The 20,399-nt window shown below is 42.9% G+C and overlaps 1 protein-coding gene across 1 annotated transcript in view; it reads right to left on the bottom strand.

Annotated features, from left to right (window-relative positions):
• Positions 1-20,399, bottom strand: part of LAMA2 (laminin subunit alpha 2) — a 703,642-nt gene that overhangs the window by 12,276 nt on the left and 670,967 nt on the right. Inside the window, exon 57 of the mRNA XM_054974995.1 lies at positions 918-1,030. Within this exon, the coding sequence (XP_054830970.1) occupies positions 918-1,030 (113 nt within the window). The remainder of the gene's footprint in view (positions 1-917; positions 1,031-20,399) is intronic.

Below are 20,399 nucleotides of genomic sequence, written 5' to 3'. Positions count from 1 at the left end.
CTTTGCCAGAGTAAGATCCTGGATGTTGGCAGTTTTATACATTGCCTACAGGGACCTCTCACTCCAATTACCAGATGGGACTTGGAGAGCTCCAGAGGCTACAGCATGGACTGCATACTCTGTGGACTGGAGATGTGGACTGGAGATGCATGTCCAGCTGAAAATGTGATTGAACCACACATTTATCCTGGTACTGGTTCCTGGTTTGATTTGTAAAATGCACACACACTGGCTCTTTCTTATAAACAGATGTATGCATGTATATGTGGGATATACGTGCATTCACTGTAATATATGAACAGGACTTCTGTCTCAGCCATATCTACTTACAAGGTTCTTCTGAGGATAAAATGAAAGAGAGGAGAGAAGCATATACACCTTCCTGAACTTCTTGGAGGATGGATGGCATAATAAATACGGTTAGGGAACACATAAATAAAATACTGTTTCAACCAACAAACCTATTAAGTTTCTACTGTATTTGAATGAGATATGTGAGTCATTCTTCAAAATACAGTTTATAGTATAATCATTCTAGGAAGCTAATGATAATGATGATATTAGTTGCCTTGACTTTGGACATGCTTCTTTCTTTCTTTCTTTCTTTCTTTCTTTCTTTCTTTCTTTCTTTCTTTCTTTCTTTCTTTCTTTCTTTCTTTCTTTCTTTCTTTCTTTCTTTTTGTTAATTTTTTTTGGAAAGAAATGAGACATTGGTTACTGAGTCACACTGCTTTTGGAAGAGTTTTAGTGTTAAAATACTATGTAGGGTTAAAGTAGAATGAAATAAGCTTGCAGTTATTGAACTAAAGTCACATTAAAACATTCTTAAAATCATTTTGCTTGGTTCCTTGTACTTGAAATGATTTGCTTAGAAACATTCAGAGTCCAGTGTACCACATCCCCAAAACTAAACTTACCGATTCTTAACTTTGGTATCATCAAATGCAATGGCAATGTGGCTGTTCCTTGAGAGACCAAATTGCTTGCCACCTTCTAAGGCAATTGGTTCCCTGTCCGCTGCACAAAATTCCTGCAAAACAAAACAATGTCATATACTCTTCTTCATTATGCACTACTTGCTCTCAAAGGAGACAATGCTTTTTAAATTGAAGGATGGGTCTTCTTCCCAGAGCCTCAGCTGCATGTAAGGTAGAGTTCCATTTTCTGCAGTACAAGAGGAATACTCTAGAATATCATGCCTCTTTTTGTTTCCTCCTTCAAATGCTTCACTTTTTAATCAAAACACGAAGAATTAGTAAGTGATGCTGCATCTATGCCAGCAGGGTGTATTTTATGTATAAGGAAGTCCCAGTCATCCATGGCTGCTTTAGCTTTTTTTTAGGCAGTGGTGGTAGGAAATACCATCAAATTGCAGGCAACCCTTGCTGAGGCTTTCAAGGCAAGAGACATTCAGAGGTGGTTTGCCATTGGCTGCCTCTGTGTGGCATCCCTGGATACCCTTGGTGGTTTTCCATCTAAGTACTAATCAGGAGGACCACCCTGCTTAGCTTCAGAGATCTGATGAGATAAGGCTAGCCCAGGCCAATCAAGTTAGGGTTGTAGCAGTTAAATAATTACATAAATGTTAAACAAGTCAGACAAAGCTATCCTTTGCCACCCCAGTCGGAATGAAGAGGCAGACACAGGAGTTGGAACTAAAGGGCCACTTTATTAATATAACATCAACCATTAAATACGGCAAGGGCAAACTAGCGGTACAGGTCAAGCCACGGGGTCACCCCTGGACCACCGCCTTGACCTGTCTGGGCGAGCCCCACAGCCCCGGGTAGGAGCCATCCATGCAATGGCTTTTCCCCGGCCAGCCAGGCAAAATGGTTCCCCCCTTCAAGCTCCTAAAGCCTCAGCCGTACAGCATGAGGGAAGGACTTACACATGGGGTTCACTGCAGACAGTCTCCAGGTGGTGGTAGCCGTCACAAGCATACCATCCGCTCCTGGTAGACCCCATTTCCCCACCAATGGGGAATTGCCAAGGGGTGCTCACCGGCCCGCTCCCTATCCCCAAACTCTCTCCTGCCAGTGACTTACAACGATGCACCACCACTGCCAATTACCTCAAACCTCTGCCTGCAGTGCAAGGTAGGCGAAAAACCACCTCTCCCACCTTGCCAATATGGGGAGAGGAGAAAAAATTCCTACCTGGCTCTGGGAACAGCAGCCGGCTAATCCTGCACTACTACAGGGTGAGGTGGGTGGGCCGAGCACGCAGAGCAACTGCCAGCAGGGAGGGCGGAGCCGTCTTCTGAAGGCTTTGTCTCCGCCCCCCCAGCTATATCCCCATATGCCTGGGAGATGTCTCTGCCTGCTTCTCCTTCCGAGGTGGCAAAGTACGGTCCCCAGCTCAAGCCACTGTGTGGCAGCTGGGAGTACCGCATTCCTACTGCACTCAAAATTCAAAACCAGAACACCTTCTCCCCACCACTATTAAAATAGAATTATTAATTATAGCACTGTTTCTATGAAAGAGGTAGAAGGCTACAACACTTGGCCTAAAACAGACTGCTCTAAAGGGCTACACTACCAATCATCAAAAATCCTTTTGTGGAGTTCAATTGAGCCAATGAGGCTTAGAGCACTGCAACCATGTCAACGACTTCTCTTGTGTCAGTACCAGGGACTACAATTTAGATATAATGTCAGGGGATCTATGAACTGATTGCCCTCCACTTTTTTTAAAAAAAGAATAAATAGCAACTGCTATATATTTACCCCAGAGGGCAAACAGTGGCTTGAGAGAGTTGATTGGGATTAGGAAAATGGCATGGAAGGTTAAATCATTCTGTCCAGGACACATGGCTATTATTTACTCTTCAAAACCTTAAGAAGATTAATTTGTGGATCTCATGACACTTGACCCTATGCTGTCCCTTGTTCAGGCACTGCAACATTTATACTAGATCCCATATAAAATATCCTTATTGCAGAAGAGGCTAAAAGGAGACTGGAATGTTCTCTATTATACAGAAAACTTACATTGAAGCTAAAAATTGTGTCCTGTGGTTCTGAAAATGTGCATGACCTCATATCATGCAGAATGGAATATGGCTTTTTAATTGATCGCTAACTTGAAACCTTGAGGTTTTTATTTAGAGTATTATTCTAAATTCTGTGATTAAGATATTTATGCCTTTAAAAAATTATACCAAGAGTGACAGGAGGAGGAACTAGGCCTTCTTTCTATATTTGTGCTAAAAGAAAAGACTGAAAGAGAAAAGAAAGTGGAGCCTTCTGACAAATATAACCTGAATTTCACTTGGGGGAAAAATTACATTTCTGACATAATAATTTCTATGATACTGTTACAGACTCCCGATCAGTGTCACAGACTAGTGAAAATTTTAAGTATGGATGAGTCTTTACTCTCTCATTATTCTCATGGGTATGGTATGAAGAGATTAAATTACTGACCTGACATAAAAAGTCTTGGAACAGTATCACTGGGCAAAATATATATTGAAGGGACACGATATACCTATTCATACATACGTGTGTGTGTACACAGACACACAGACACCAATTTTATTTAATAGCTATGAATTAACCCACATCCTTATCTCTATTTTCTTCCTAATTCAAAGGGCGTGTTTTTCCCTATAAAACATTTCCAAGACACCTAAAAGATGCATTAAGAAACAGAAACAGAAGGGGACTTTCCTTCTTTTTGATTTTTTAGCAGTATTTTCCCATTTGTAAAATATAGCGGAATCTTCACAACTCTCAAGAACTAGTCTTCAAATGGTTTATTAGGATTGCAGTTCTCTTCTCAATTCATACTCGGATGCAATGACAAGAGAAAGAAGGAAAGCAGAAAAACACTAAAGCCACTTCCAGACACTTTTCATAGGTGATCAAGGCAGTGAATGAAAATACGGGTCAAACCCAATCCATGTATTCAGAGCGCTGATTGCGGCTTTTGCCCAGATGGACAAGTGAAATAAGCATGATCAGTGCTAGAAGTGATGCCCAGAAGAACAGACACTGTGCCCTCACAATGGGTAGATTCCCTCCTTTAAAGATACTTCCTGTGGCACTTCCTAGTTTAATGTTACCACTGAGTTAGTATGTCAAGCCAGAAGGATGTCTGGAAGTGCCCTGTAAACAAATGTGTGATGACAGTTTTTCAGCAACTACTAATTTTTTCCGTGATCCTGCCTAATTAATACCCACATCAATTTTAACATAGGCAGGTAACACCCCCCCCCCCCGTTATAATGAAGAACAGGTACAGAGATGAAAACATATTAAGTCAGTTCAGAACCATCTTTTGATTGGATTGGTCCAGGCGAAAAAAAAGATCAAGGACTATACTCAGCAAAGCTGAAATAATACTAAAAGATGTCCATGGACAATAGTTGCATCTGAGTTAACATTTCATGCACAATTTTTAAAAAGTTAGACATGTGCATTAGACAAAAGCTTCAAAAGGAACATTTCAATTAATTGCTTTAATCTTTCTGCTGTGCTATTTTCAGAATGACAGGAAAATGATGTTTTCAGTTGAGCAAATGGGAAGATTGCCATCTCACTGTCTCACACATTTGTTTCCAGTCAAAGCTGGACTAGCACTCAGCAAGTAGAGAAAACACCATTTAGTACCAAAGGAGAAAGATAACATCAGTGAAACAGCACTGCAGTTCATCTGGCAGCGTTAAATAAAACTGAAAGAAACCAGGAGAAAACAGTAAAAGATACCGTCAGGGCATCAAAGGTAGCTGAAATATGGGCGCTCTTCACTTCAGCAGCAAGCAAATCCTAAGAAGTAGTAAATAACATGAGGCAAGAGCAGCAGTCAGTGAGGTCACAAGTTGAAGCATTTCTAGCAGAAGGTGGCTGTGAAACTCTAAATAGCCAGAGCCCTGTAACCATAGTATACCAACGATCAGAATTTAAACATCAAGATTGTACTTGAAGACATTGCCCAAGCAAAATGCAAATTAAGGCATGCTTAAGCCTGCATTATGTGCAGCACAAAAAGCAGAATAAAGACATAACAAATGAGTAAGAGACAGAACCCTCCAAAAGTGACCTTGTTTAGTGACAGGGGTATACATGATAAGAATGTGGTGAAAATGCTTAAGCAGACAGGAAATACACTGGAAAGTAAGTACAAGAAAGAACCAAGCTATCCCTTGCTCACTGTAACCCGTAGGTCTACTCACTGTTCAGCTCACAGAGAGCCACAATGTTGATTACTATCAACCGAAATCGCCACATTTACTTCTATCCTTGATATGAGGCATGCATCTCAGGGAGTGTGTAACTTACCCATTCCTTTGGCAGCAATGTTTCAAGGATGAAACCATCTGCCAATCACAAGCCCCACTAGACAAAGGCCTTGCCCACTTTCTGAAAGGTGGAGCAGGTGCCATGCAGGGGAGCAGTGTTCAAAAGAGCTACCTGTAGCTACAGAACGTTGATCATCTCAAGTCCAATAGCATTGCCCCATATTTTGTGAAATAAACGTTCAAACAGAAAGCTGTCTTAGTATTAATCTACACACTCTGAGTAAAGGATGTGAGATTACATAGAGATGTAAAATGTCTAGAAATTCTGACACCCTGAGGAAAAAATGTTTTTTTCTCAAGAAAAAAAACCTGATTTGTGTGTGTGTGTGTGTGTGTGTGTGTATGTGTGTGGGTTATATTAAACCTAAACTTATTTGTTTAAAAAACAAACAAACATTTATAACCTAGCATACTGAATTGTACTATATGGCATATTTATAAAGTATAAATGCTTTAAAACAAACAAACAAAATTGCACATAGACCCAATAACAGAGGAAGCTTTGAACTGCTGTGCTTATGCTACTTAGAAGACTGAAGTTGGTCCCCAGTGCCTTTGTTGCATTTCCTAGTTCCTTATTCATTAATTCAACCACATATATTGAAGATATATAAAAAATGCTGCACCCCCAAATAAGTTTTGAACCACCACGTATTATACATTCTCACATTCAGGGGACTTCTGTTTGGGGTGGTCCAAAGCTTGCTTTGGGATGCTGCTGGCCCAGTTTCTTACTCAAACTATCTTTCCAATATAATCCTGGGAGCTTCTTGAGGCACTCCAAATAGAACAAATGCCAAAACCAATGCTGGTACTGGGCATCACTGCATGTGCCCTTGTATGAGAGTCTCCAGAGTCTGGGGTATATGACTTGAGGTACGTGATTCGAGGCTGACCAAAGCTTATTTTAGGAAACAGCTTTCCCCATTTTCTTAGACTGTGTTTGTCTGAGGGGCACCCTACTTTGAAGCGGTTAGTGCAAAAACTTAGATGTGGACCAGGGAAAACAAGGTTGCACTTACTTGTAACTGTTGTTCACTGAGTGGTCTTCTGTGCAGGCACACACAGGAACTGCACATGTGCAGGCCAGCTATGGACATTCCAAAGCTCCTAGAGGTGCAAGACGCTTGCCTGGCCTTTTTGCACAGCTATAAAATATGGGGTGTGGCTTCTTCCCTCAGTTCTCTAAGCTGCAGGTACAGAAGGGAAATAAGAGCTCATGGCAGGGAAAGAGGAAGGGATATGTGCCTGCACGGGAGACCATTCAATGAACAACAGTCACAGGTAAGTGCAACCTTGTTTTCATCGTTGTGTCTTCTGTGCAGTCACACATGGGACTGACTTACCCAGATGGAGAGCATGAAGTTCTTTAGTGGAAAAGACTCTTCAGGACTGCTTTGCCTACAGCTGCATCTCATCTGGAATCCACATCAGTAGCATAACGTTTGATGAATGGTAGATGGTATTGACGAATGGCCACCTTGCATAAGTAAACTTGTGGGATGCCCAGTTTGATGAAAGAGGAAGTGGACTGTGCCTTCATGGAGTGTGTTCTTATGTGTAGTGGACATGGTTGGTTACACTCTTCATAACAAGTCTTAATAAGCCATATTATCCATTTGGAAATAGTAAGGGCAGAGACTTTCTGACTCATTTTGTTCCCGCTAATTGATACAAAAAGTTTAGGGTCCTTCCAAAAAGCTACTGTCCTATCTAAATAAAAGTGAAAGGCACGTTTAACATCCAGAGTGTGCAAATGTCTTTCGATGTTCTTCTAAGGTGTCAGAAAAATGGTAGAACAATGCCTTGGTTCATGTGCATAGATGCAGAGGAGTTAGCCATGTCTGTAGTAGCAAAATCAAAAAGAGTCCAGTAGCACCTTTAAGACTAACCAACTTTATTGTAGCATAAGCTTTTGAGAATCACAGTTCTCTTCATCAGATGCATGGAGGGCAAGAAAAAACTGGTCAGATATATAGGTGGAGAGGGGAGGGAGGAGTAGATGCAAACAGTAGCTTCTGATATGGAGATCAGTTTGCTTCTGTTAAGGAAGTCAGTTACTTCTGATAATGAGATAACCATTCACAGTCTCTATTCAATCCCAGCCTGACTGAGTCAAATTTACATATGAATTCCAATTCAGCAGCTTCCCGTTGGATTTTGTTTTTGAAAGGTTTCTGTTGAACTACAGTGACCTTTAAGTCCTTGGTGGAATGTCCTGGTAGATTGAAGTGTTCTCCCACTGGTTTCTGGATGTTGCCATTTTTAATGTCAGATTTGTGTCCATTTATTCTTTTGCGCAGAGGTTGGCTGGTTTGTCCAATGTACAGAGCAGATGGACACTATTGGCACATGAGGGCATATATCACACATACATCACATCTACTCCTCCCTCCTCTACTCCTCCCTCCCCTCTCCACCTATATATCTGACCAGTTTCTTCTTGCCCTCCATGCATCTGATGAAGAGAACTGTGATTCTCGAAAGCTTAAGCTACAATAAAATTGGTTAGTCTTAAAGGTGCTACTAGACTCTTTTTGGTTCATGTGGAATGCAGAGGTGACTTTTGGCAGAAAAGGGAGGCTTGGACGGAGAACGATCTTATCTGAAAACATCTTAATGCAAGAAGGGTTGGATCTAAGAGCTTGCAATTCATTCACCCTCCTAGCTGAAGTTACGGCCACTGGAAACGCTGTTTTAGCTGACAGCATTTTGAGCAAGCAGGCAGACAGGGGCTCGAAGGCTTATGTATAATGATGGTTAGAACTAAGGAGAGGCTCCACTGAGGTATGGGACTGGCAACTGGGGGAAATAGGTAAGTTAGACCTCTGAGGAAAGATCTGCATTCCAATAGGGCAAAGTGAGATTTCCCATTTATGATGTCATGATTGGTGGAAATAGCCACCAGATGGACCTTAATAGAACAGTTAGCTAGACCCTGGTACTTTAACTGAACTAAATAGTATAAAACGGAAGACAATGAACAACATGTGGGATTCAGCTTGTTACCTTTTACTTGATTGTTCTCAGAGCAAGCTCTCCAACCCAACAAGGAAGCATCTGTATTAATAGAAATTTGGATTGGGGAAGAATCAAAGGGGGTACCCACTAGGAGATTCTGCTTGTCACTCCACCACTTCAGGGACCTGTGGATGAACTCTGAGATAGGCTTGTACAGGTTTTGGCAGTGTGGGTGGAATACTCTGATGAACCAGTTTTGGAAGGGCAAAGCCTCAGTCTGGTAAATGGAACTATCAGAGTCAGGGAAGCCATAAAACCTAACAGTCTTTGTGCTTGCCTTGTGCTTTGGTACCTGCAGGAGAGGACCTTGTTCAGAGTGAGAAGAAATTTGGTTAGTCTATCCAGAGTGGGGAAGCAGAGTCTAGGACTGCACCCACCAAAAAAAACACCCTCTTTGTTGAGGAACCAGAGATGACGTTTTCCAGATTGACCCTGAGGCTCAGTTGGTCCAGCATGTTCAGAACCAAAGATACGTGCTGGGACAGTGATTCCCTGGTTTGGTCCACCAGAAGCCAATAATCAAGATAGGAGAAAATGGCACATCCTTTTCTCAGAGATGACTGACCACTACTGTTTTGACCTTGGTAAAAATATGGGGGGGGGGCAGAGGAGAGACTGAAAGGAAGATCCTTGTATTGGTATTTTTTGGAGCCACACTGAAAGTGAAGGAACTTTCTGAACTAAGTATTTATTGGAACATGAAAATATGCATCTTGTAAATTGATATTAGCGAATCAAACTTGAACTGTCAACAGTGGTAAAACATCTCTTAAAGACAACTGGAGCTTTTAGAACACTATGAACTTGTTTAGGAAACAGAGGTGTAAAATGGGGCAAGAGCCCCTTGACTTTTTGTCTATAATAAAATAACAGGAGAACACTCCATCTATGTAAGGGAATAAGACTTGTTCTATGGTTCCCTTTGTCAGCAATGTTTGTACTCCCTCTATGAGCAAGGTGGGAGGTGGGGGAGGGTTGGACAGAGGTGGAATGTGTGGAAGGGTTGCCTTGAATTCTAGGCAGTAGCCTTGGCTAACTATGGACAACACCCAAGCCTCCAGATTGATAATTTCCTAGGCTTAAAGAGGTAGTGACTGACTGCTTAAGGGAGCAGGTGGCAGTTTGACATCAAAAACTCTGTTTGTTTTGAGCAGATTGATCCTTAGGGGAACAAGAAGCGTTCTTTGATTTGGTTCTGAAACACTTCCTTTGAAGTGTTTCAGAGGTAGAGGATGAAGGCTGTTGAGATCCCTTGGAAGCTGAGTGCAATGGTCGGGTATTGAACTGATGGTATCTGTTACAAGGAAGATACGGCCAAGGGGAATACCTTTGCCTGAACAGATTTAGATAGAGAGTAATGATACCAAAAGATCTAGTTGTCTTTGATCTTTTCAGTGCCTTGTCTATAGCCTTGTCTATGGGCAACAACAGGTCTGATCCTTCAAAAGGAAGGTCTTTTACCCTCATCCATGCTGAGGTTTCAAGCCACGCACGTCTATGGATGACTATAAGAGAGGCTATATCTCTGGATGAACAATCCCCAATATGCCTGGCTGTTGTTGTTTTAAGAGGCTTACAGCTTCTCCTTGCAAGATCTTAGCTACTCTTAGTTTGCCATCTGGAATTAAAGTGTGGACCTATTTTTTGCCATAGGAAAAGCTGATAGAGGGCCATAGCGGCTTCATTACTGCCAATTCAAAAGGCTAATGCTGCCAAGGTGTATACTTTGCTACTTAATATGTCAGGTTTCCTGAAGCTGAATTGCCCATGCTCTTCTGAAGGCCTTTTCCTTGGAGGGATTTTGTAACAATGGAATTGGCTAGAGGGTGAGTAAAGAGGAAACCTGACACTTCTTGTTTGGTTTTATACCTATTATACAGCTTTTTTGATATCACTAGAGTCAAAGCTGGTTTTGCCCACACATCCTTGGTCATATCAAGTATTCCTGGGATAACTGAAAATGCTACAAGGCAAATTGCTTCTGAGTGAAGGGCCTTGAAGATCAGATCTGAGCAGGTCACAGCAGAATAATTCACCTCAATTTCTAAGGACATTGGCATTCAAACCAACTGTTCCATGTATAAGTGGAGGTCTTTCCTCAGCAAAACAGCAGAGTCCTTTGTAAGGAATTCTGATGGAGATGATTCCGCTGCAAAATTGGAACCTATGTCGGAGTCATCACCTGATTGTGTAGAAACATTCAACGTTGGTTCTGGAGCTGCATTGCCTTCTGGAACTGTAGTAGGAACCAATGAAGATTTTGCCTTTCATCTTGGTTCAGAGTGTGCAGGCATATACGGGTCTTCCTCATGGAAGAAATAGTGGGGGTGGGTATATGCCCAGTGAACCTTCATGTCTACAGGCATAGTAATGATGGTAAGGAGAACCATACAAGGAGTAATAGAATCAATGGTGTCTGTGGTGAAGAGCCAGTTCCAGTTGGTTGTTATCAGCAGATGGAACCTAGGAATCCATACGGCTTTCAGAACATCGAACGAGAGATGGCAATAGCAAGGAAATAGCTGTGGGTGGCTCAATGATCTCAGGAATTTCACCCTCAGAGAGAGATGAAACTGATGTAGAATGTTGTTTTGGTGTCGGGGAGAGAGTTCTTGGAACCCTAGATGGACTCGAAGGATCCAGGGTAGCTGAGCCCAAAGACAAGGATTTCTTCCTCTTACGCACCTTTGATGTAGATGGTTTCTCAGTGTGTTTGGACTTGAGCTATGCCTTTTTTGTAGGTGTTTCTGACTAGCACTGAGGAGGAACCAATGAAGACACAGCTGGAACCAACTGGTATTTGGAAACTGACTCAGGTGCAGAAGAAGCAGGTGGAACCGGGGAGGCCCACTCAGGGCACTGCAGTTTTTTATCTGTGGCTGTCTGGTTCAAGTTGGTAAAGTCCTTCAGGGCTGACTCCCAAAATGCTGTTTTTAGTTGTGATTCCCTTTCATGGCATGCTCTCGGCATGAACTGTTTGCAGACCACACTCATAAGGAATCATGGCCTTCGCCTAAACAAAATAGGCATTTCTTGTACCTATTGGATTGGACTATGTTTGCCTGCAATAGGACGCCTTTGTCACCATAGAACTCCTGACTCACACATAGTAATGGAACCAAGGAGTGGAGAGAGAGAGATCCTTCTTCAGTGGTAGCAAAAGAACTGAGGAAGGGAGCTGCTTGCCCAGCCTTTTATAGCCCCATGTGGGTGAAAAGCACATGAAAAGGCTAGGTGAGCATCCTGCGCATCCAGGAGCTTTGGAAAATCCACAGCTGGCCTGCACATGCACAGATCCAATGTGGGACTACTCAGAAGACACAACGATGAACAACATAGATCTACTTGTAGGGCAGAATCCCTTGAATGTGGGTTTTTTTGATACATGGTGCTCCAAGCTTATTTTGTGGTGTAGAGTTTTTTTAAGTGTCCTGAATATTAAGAGTCCTGAATAAGGAACTAGGAAGTGTAAATAAGGAACTAACAACTAGTTTTTGCCAAAAAAATCTTTATAGAATACCTTTATAGTATACATTGTGAATGAGTAAAGCCTTGTCTAAAAAATACTTAACTAAGAGAAAATATTTCATTGGAATTATTTTTTAGTGCTCCCCGAAATGTAAAAAATTTCTATTGGAAAAAAAATGAAAATATGGTCCATGGGAAAACTGCTCTGCCCACTTCCCCATTCCCCTGCCCAGAGGCCTCCCACCTCTAGGTCATGTCCACAACCATTACTGACAAGGGAATCTCAATTGATAACTGATATTATCTCAGCATAAAGTGAAACTGATGTGTTCATGCTCCTTGCTCTAACATCCTAGTAGAAAAGGTCCTTTCAAAATTTTAATCTAAAATGTTTTAGCTTTCCAATTTTGCTTCTAGCACAAAAAGTTATATTTTGAATGGCAGTGATGCTCCAAGAAGGCAAGAGACTTTCCCTATCTTGCTTATCTGAGTTCTCTTAAAAGGGAAACTGGATAAATGATTGCCTTACAAAAATCATGGGATATACTGCTAACCTCATCCCCCAAGGAATATTTGTTTATATTTGAACCCACAACTTCTTGCACCTTACGAAGAAAAATCATTCCAATCTGATCTATAGTGCTTTTGAATCTACTGAAGTTTTTAAAGGTTTCTTTTATATTTCCAAATAAGGCATTTGAGATGGGCGTTAATTTATTTTCATTTTGACATTTTTGTTTGGACAGCATCATTTGCCATCTTATTACTTGTAAAAACTAGTATTTTAAAACTTCTTTGGTAATGAGACAGCTAATAAATAAACCTCCTATTATTTGCCTGGAAAAGTTGGCACAACTAACAAAATCATTTGGATTGGAAATGACTAATGTAGAACATATCTCCAAAGGAAACTGAATATAAACATTCAGTACAAATCTTGTTTCATGCTTAGGATAGTCCAGTCACGCCTTGTCTCACAGCTATATAATCTGAAAGAAGGGAACCAGAGTTAGCTCTAAAATTATCTGGCTCAACTTGTTTACATCACATTATTAATATTACTGAACTATGTGTTTTAAAAAAGATTTGCAAACTGTAACAATGTACTACCTTCCATATGTCACAGTTATGCCACCTTGTGGGAATTAATAAAAATGCTGCTTTGTACTGCATGTATGAAAATCATTTGCTCAAAATTATTAAGACTGATCTTGGCTAGAAAATAGTCCCCTTATATTTTGTGATCCTTTGAACACACCATGCTAAGGAAGAGTTAAATAGAGAGCTCCAGAATTACTGATCCAAATGCTGACAATACATGAATAGTCAAGCTCAAGCTCACCGTGAAGTAATGAAAAGAGCCTTATTTATTTATTTATTTATAGTCTGCCTTTCTCACTGAGATTCAAGGGAGATTACAAAGCTGCTGTAGCATAGTGGTTAAGTGTTTGGCCTGTGACTCAGAACTCTGCTGGTTTGAATACCACTATTGCTGTGAGCTCAGCAGGTGGTCTTGGGTAAGCCACTCCAATCAGCCCCAGCTCCTCAGTTGTATTGTGGGGATAATGATAACACTGCCCCTGTTAACTGCTCTGAATAGAGTCCCCAAGACGGTGAACATCAAAACATTAAAAGTTTTCAATAATAAAGCAGCATTTTAAAAAGTATATATAAAACAAACAATTCAATAACAACATATAAGCAAACACACACACATAATAATCCAACTAGGGAGAGGGCCAATAACAGACATTGGGGTATGCTTAACAAAACAAAAAAGTCTTTAGCTGCTGGCAGAAGACCATGATAGAGGGAGACAGATTAATCTTCTTGGGGAGAGAGTTTCTAAGTTTTGGCACCACAAACAAGAAGGTCTAGCCTCAGATGGCAGGGGCAGTCAGAGCAGGGCCTCCAAAGAAGACTGGAGTGAATGGGTAGCTTATTATGGAGATTGTATTAAACATGAGAGGCACTGACTTGCTTTTCCTGAATGGCTTATATTTCTACAGAAATAACTTTAATGAATACAGTAAACAGATGTCATACTTTTGTCACAGGCAACAAAGTGCAAGGCTTTTTATGACGATGGAAGTGGGGGGAATATGGATTGGTTTATTTTTAGTATTAAAGTTACTTTTTAAATATATAATACATTTCAGTGCTTAGTAAGTTTTCAAAGTCAGAATTGGATAGGTTTCATTTGTACCTATTCTGGGGCTTCAGGAAATCTGTATGATCATCTTGCAACAACATGATGAGTAGGTCGAGTCACAAGAGTGAATGACTATGATTAAGTGACAAAAGGTAATCCAGTAAGCATTATGGCAGAGTGGGGATTTGAACACAGGTCTCTCTGGTTCTTATTTGACATACCATCCATTACACCACACTGATTATAAAACACCAATATTGCAATATTGTAAGGTTGGTATATTAAAAACAAACAAAAAATCCTTGCAAGTTTCCTCAGCAGATCAACTAAGGAAGCTGCCACCTGGGCATGGTCCTGGATGTCTCTCTTTTAAAGGAGGCCCAGGTCATGGATGTTGCCAGATCTGCATTCTTCTATCTTCATCAGATCAGGCAGCTTGTTCCCTATCTCTTGACTGGCAACCTAGCTATGGTACTCCAAGCAACAGTCATCTCCAGATTAGAGATGGGCACGAACAGAAAAAAACAAACAAACATGATGTGCGTTGTTCGTTGCCATCCACGAACAGGGACTCACGAACAACCACAAACATGTCCCTGTTCACGAACATGTTCGTGGTTGGGTGTTTGTGGGGGCCAGCAGGCTCTCCTCCAGCCATCATCCAAGTCAAGATCACTACTGCACCACTCCCAGAAACCTGACCTGAGCAGGCACCAGGAAAGGTACCAATAATAACTAATAGCTTGGCCCCAGAGCCTGGCAGCAGCCCTGGAACTTGAAGGGGTAGATCCCTACCGCACCACTCCCAGAAACCTCACCTGAGCAGGCAGCAGGAAAGGTACCAATAATAAATAATAGCTTGGCCCAGATCCTGGTAGCAGCCCTGGAACTTGAAGGGGTAGATCCCTATCCCACCACATACAAAGAAAATTCAAGCTCCAATGCACTCTCTCTATCAAAATGCCAACAGCAACTGTCTCTCCACTGTCTGCAAAGTCAGAGCTGGAAGCCCCCCCCCCCGGCTCTTTGCTCCCTTGTAACAAATTTGGAGCTCCACACTTGAAAGGAAGACCGGCCTATCAAGCTAAATTGGGCTTAGATTGGGGTTTCCAGGGCAACAGGAGGAGTTCAGACAATCTCTGCCTAAATTGCCAAGGGAATTGATTGCAGGTGCCAGACTGTCTGGCTTGACGAACAGCAACGAACAGCAACGAACGAGGCTTGCAATGACCACCTGTTCGTTTAGAATGGGGCCTCACGAACAGTTTGTTCGTGAATAGCAGATTGGGCTGTTCGTGGGGGTTTTTTTGTTCATATTGCTGTTCGTGCCCATCTCTACTCCAGATTAGATTACTGTAGCTTGCTCTACAGAGGGCTGCCCTTGAGACTGATCTAGAATTTATAGCTGGTCCAAAATCACACAATCACAGAGTTGGAAGGGGCCATACATACCCTGTAGTCCAACCCCCTGCCCAACGCAGGATGAGCCTAAAGCAGCCCTGACAAATATTCATCCAGCCTCTTCTTGAAAACTGCCAGTGAAGGGGAGCTCACCACCTCCCTAGGCAGCTGATTCCACCTTTGAACTACTCTGACCGTGAAAAAGTTTTTCCTAATACCCAGCCCTGAGCGGGTTGGGACCAGCATATCTTTGGGACCGCCTCTCCCTGTACATTCCCCGGAGATCGCTTCGATCAGCGAATAAATATTTACTTGTGGTCCCCGGCCCTAAGGAAGCCCGCCTCGCTTCAACCAGGGCCAGGGCCTTTTCAGTCCTGGCCCCAGCCTGGTGGAACGCTCTGTCAATGGAAACCCGGGCCCAGCGGGACATATTATCGTTCCGCCGGGCCTGTAAGACAGAGCTGTTCCACCAGGCATTCGGTGACTGAAGGGGGCGGTGCCATGTCGGCCTCCCAACTTTGGGGTGGGGGTGGGTTCTCTCCACCACTGCACTTTGTTAGTTTGTTTTATTGTTTGTATATTGATTTTAGTTCTTGTTTTTATCAATTTTAACTGTTCACCGCCCAGAGCCCCTGGGGATGGGCGGTATATAAATTGAAATATAAATAAATAAATAAAAATAATATCCAGCTGGTACCTTTCTGCATGTAATTTAAGCCCGTTGCTTCGAGTCCTATCGCTTACTCTGTTGGCAGCATGTATCCTTACTGGGACTCCGGTTAGGATGCATATTTGACCTGTTTTGTGTCAGTTGCACTTGATCCCAGTTCCGGATCAAGTTAAAGGTATTGACTATGATGTTTAAATGGACTGCGACCAACATACCTGCAGGACCACCTCTCGCCATATGTTCCCCAGAGGGTGCTTCATTCTGCTGACAAACACCTTCTGGTGATCCCTGGCCCAAAGGACATTCACCAGCATCGACCAGAGCCAGGGTCTTTTTGGCCCTGGCTCCAGCTGGTGGAACTCTCTCTCCGTTGAGACTAGGGCCTTGTGGGACTTGTTACAGTTCCATCAGGTCTGTATAATGGAGATGTTCCACCAGACTTCCGCTGATGGTTGAGGCGTGGACGCATTGCCCAGCTGGCCTCTCTGCTGTAGCCTTTGGTCCACTTGTTTTACGTTCTGGCAACCTGCCTGCCCTACCTTCATGATACTGGTATGTGGGATGTATTACGGTGAACCATCTCATGCTGCATTTTAGATTGTGGTTTTAACTTTTGTATTGGAACTATGAAATCGTATATTTTATCTTTTATTGTGTATTGTTGTTTTAATTTATTGTATTACTGTATAATGTTGTAACCCGCCTTGAGCTCACTTGTGGGGAGGGCAGGAAAGAAATCTAATAAATTAAATTAAATTAATTGACAGAACTGAAAGCCTGCAGCAGAATCGAGGCATTTTTCTAGTGCAGAAAAGATAAATAGACACTATTTGGTGTGGAATTACAGAGGCCCAAAGTGGATCTGATCTTTGTGGTTCAAATATCCAGAAACCCCAGTTTAAGTGTGCATGCAGAAAACACCACATACAGACTCTTTCTCATGCGCACACACAGTTTGCCTGACTTAGAGAGAATGTATCAGAACACAAAACAGATTAATTGAACTTGGCAGAATGAGATCCCTTTCAGGCTTCTGCACAGGTTGCTTGACTTAACTAGAATATATGTTTTCTTTCAGAAACACACAGACTCCATTCACCCATTCAGCCTCCCTCATTCTTTTTTCAGAGGCCTACATTTAAACTCGGCAACAAATATTAGAAACCACACATTAGGAAGCAGAAATAAAATACTCTAACTTCTTTATATGCAAAACATGACACATGAATTTGTGGGTATATCTATGGATAAATGTTAAAGTCAGTTCCAAAGTTTGATTCCCACCTACCAAAACTGGCTTCTGCCAAGCTGGGGGTGGGGAAAGAAGCTGGGAGCAAAATAAATCTTGGAGCAGCATTTGAGAAGCATCCTCCACTAAGATGGGCTTCACCTCTCAAGGGCAGGGAAGAAAACGTATGGAACGAACCTGGAGAACTTCATCAGGAGAGCTTTAAACTGATGCCGCAAGGGGCAGGGGACGATCGACATGGCGACTTCAATGATGAAGTGAACACAGTGGGGACCCACCTGGGTAGGAAAGGTCAAACAAAGGTACAAGGCTACCAGTGTTTATATACCAATGCCCAAAGTATGGGCAATAAGAAAGAAAAGCTTGAGCTTCTATTGCAAACAGAGGGCTATGACATAGTAGGAATTACTGAGACTTGGTGGGATGATTCCCATGACTGGAATGTGCTAGTGGATGGGTATGAGTTGTTCAAGAAAAACCGGAAGAGTAGAAGAGGAGGTGGAGTGGCGTTGTATGTGAGGAGAGGGCTTGATTGTCAAGAAGTTACAGAGAATGGGGTGGACAGCCCGGTGGAAAGTATATGGGTAGAAATAAGGGGAGGAAGGACAAAGGGTATTGTTGTTGGAGTCTGCTACAGACCACCCGACCAGTGAGAAGAAATGGATGCTGCCCTCTTTGAACAAATTGGCAGAGTATCCAGACATCAGAACCTTGTAATTATGGGTGACTTCAACTTCCCCTATGTGTGCTGGGAGTCATGAATCATGCAATTTCCTGACCTGCCTGGCCGATAACTTCCTTTTTCAAAAGGTGGAGGAAGCTACAAGGGGTTCGGCCATACTAGACTTGATATTAACCAACAGGGAAGAATTGGTAGATGAGATGAAGGTGGTGGGGACCTTAGGGGGAAGTGACCATGTCCTTCTTGAATTCCAGTTGCTGTGAGGAGCCAAGGAAGTTCGTAGCCAGACTCGTAGGTTAGATTTTTGTAGGGCCAACTTCGATGAACTCAGAGGCTTGATGAGAGTCATTCCATGGGGGAGTGTGCTGGAAGGAAAAGGAGCGAGTGAAGGGTGGGCTCTTCTCAAACACGAGCTTTTGCAAGCTCAAGCCTGCACTATCCCAGCAAGATGGAAACATGGTAAGGGCTCCAAAAAACCGATGTGGATGCACAGAGAGCTCCAGAATAAGCTAAGGGAGAAAAAGGAAATGTTCAGGAAATGGAGAGAAGGACAGACCTCTAAAGAGGAATATATGAGGGTTACTAGGTACTGCAGATCAGCCATCAGAGAGGCCAAAGCTCAGTACGAGCTGGGTCTGGCCAGGAGGGCTTGCTACAACAAGAAAAACTTCTACAGATATGTGAGAAGTAAATGCAAGGTCAAAGAGGCAATTGGACCACTGTTGGGAGTAGATGGAGAAACTCTGGTGCAGGACAGAGAAAAAGCAGACAGGCTTAATGACTTTTTTGCCTCTGTTTTCTCCCTGAAGAACTCAGGCACATCTAGAGATAGTAGAAAATGTGGCAGGACACCTGAGTGGCTAATTGACATTGACAGAGAGGTAGTGGAGAGGCATCTGGCTGCACTGGATGAATACAAATCCCCTGGGCCGGATGGGGTGCACCCAAGAGTGCTTAAAGAACTTTCCAGAGAACTTGCAGAACCCCTGTCCATCATCTTCAAGGCCTCCTGGAGGACTGGGGATGTGCCACAAGATTGGAGAAGAGCGAATGTTATCCCAATCTTTAAGAAAGGGAGGAAGGATGACCCGGGAAACTACAGGCCGGTCAGTCTGACTTCTGTTGCTGGGAAGATTTTAGAACAGATTTTAAAGGGATCAATCTGTAAGCATCTGAAGGACCGCTCAGTGATCCGGGGAAGTCAGCATGGTTTTGTTCCTAACAGATCCTGCCAGACCAACCTGGTTTCCTTCTTTGATCGAGTGACCAGCTTACTGGATCGGGGGAACTCTGTTGACGTGATTTATCTGGATTTCAGTAAAGCTTTTGATAAGGTCCCCCATGACATTCTGATGGGCAAACTGGAAGACTGTGAAGTAGACTATAGGACAGTTCAGTGGATAGGGAACTGGTTGGAGGACCGCACTCAAAGAGTGGTGGTCAACGGCGTTTCATCAGATTGGAGGGAGGTATCCAGTGGGGTGCCGCAGGGCTCGGTTTTGGGCCCGGTACTTTTCAATATTTTTATCAATGATCTGGATGAAGGAGTGGAAGGGCTGCTCATTAAATTTGCTGATGATACCAAATTGGGAGGGGTAGCAAACACCCAAGAAGATAGAATTAAAATTCAACAAGACCTGAATACTCTGGAGAAGTGGGCAGCTGTGAATAGGATGCAATTCAACAAAGACAAGTGCACAGTATTACATCTGGGCCACAAAAATGAGAAGCACAAATACTGGATGGGGGATACACTTCTGGGCAGTAGTAGATGTGAAAGGGATCTTGGGGTAAGAGTGGACTGTAAACTGAATATGAGCAGTCAGTGTGATGCGGTGGCAAAAAAGGCTAATTCAATCCTGGGTTGTATCAAAGGGGCCATAGCATCGAAATCGCAGGAGGTCATAGCCCCTCTCTATACTGCCTTGGTCAGGCCTCACCTGGAGTATTGTGTGCAGTTCTGGAGGCCTCACTTCAAAAAGGATGTGGACAAAATCGAGAGGGTGCAGAGGAGAGCGACGAGGATGATCAGGGGTCTGGAGACTGAGCCCTACGAGGAAAGGCTGAGGGCCTTGGGAATGTTTAGTTTGGAGAAGAGGAGGTTGAGGGGGGACATGACTGATCTCTTTAAATATTTGAAAGGCTGTCATTTGGAGGAGGGCAGGGAGCTGTTCCAGTTGGCAGCAGAGGGTAGGACGCAAAGCAATGGGCTAAAACTACATGCACAAAGGTACTGACTGGATATTAGGAAAAACTTTTTCACCATCAGAGTAGTTCAAAAGTGGAATCAGCTGCCTAGGGAGGTGGTGAGCTCCCCCTCACTGGAAGTTTTCAAGAAGAGGCTGGATGAATACTTGTCAGAGATGCTTTAGGCTGATCCTGCACTGGGCAGGGGGTTGGACTAGATGGTCTGTATGGCCCCTTCCAACTCTATGATTCTATGATTCTAAG

The sequence above is a fragment of the Eublepharis macularius genome, chromosome 1 (genome assembly GCF_028583425.1).
Source record: "Eublepharis macularius isolate TG4126 chromosome 1, MPM_Emac_v1.0, whole genome shotgun sequence".
Classification (NCBI taxonomy): domain Eukaryota; kingdom Metazoa; phylum Chordata; class Lepidosauria; order Squamata; family Eublepharidae; genus Eublepharis; species Eublepharis macularius.
This window is presented reverse-complemented; position numbering and strand designations above follow the sequence as displayed.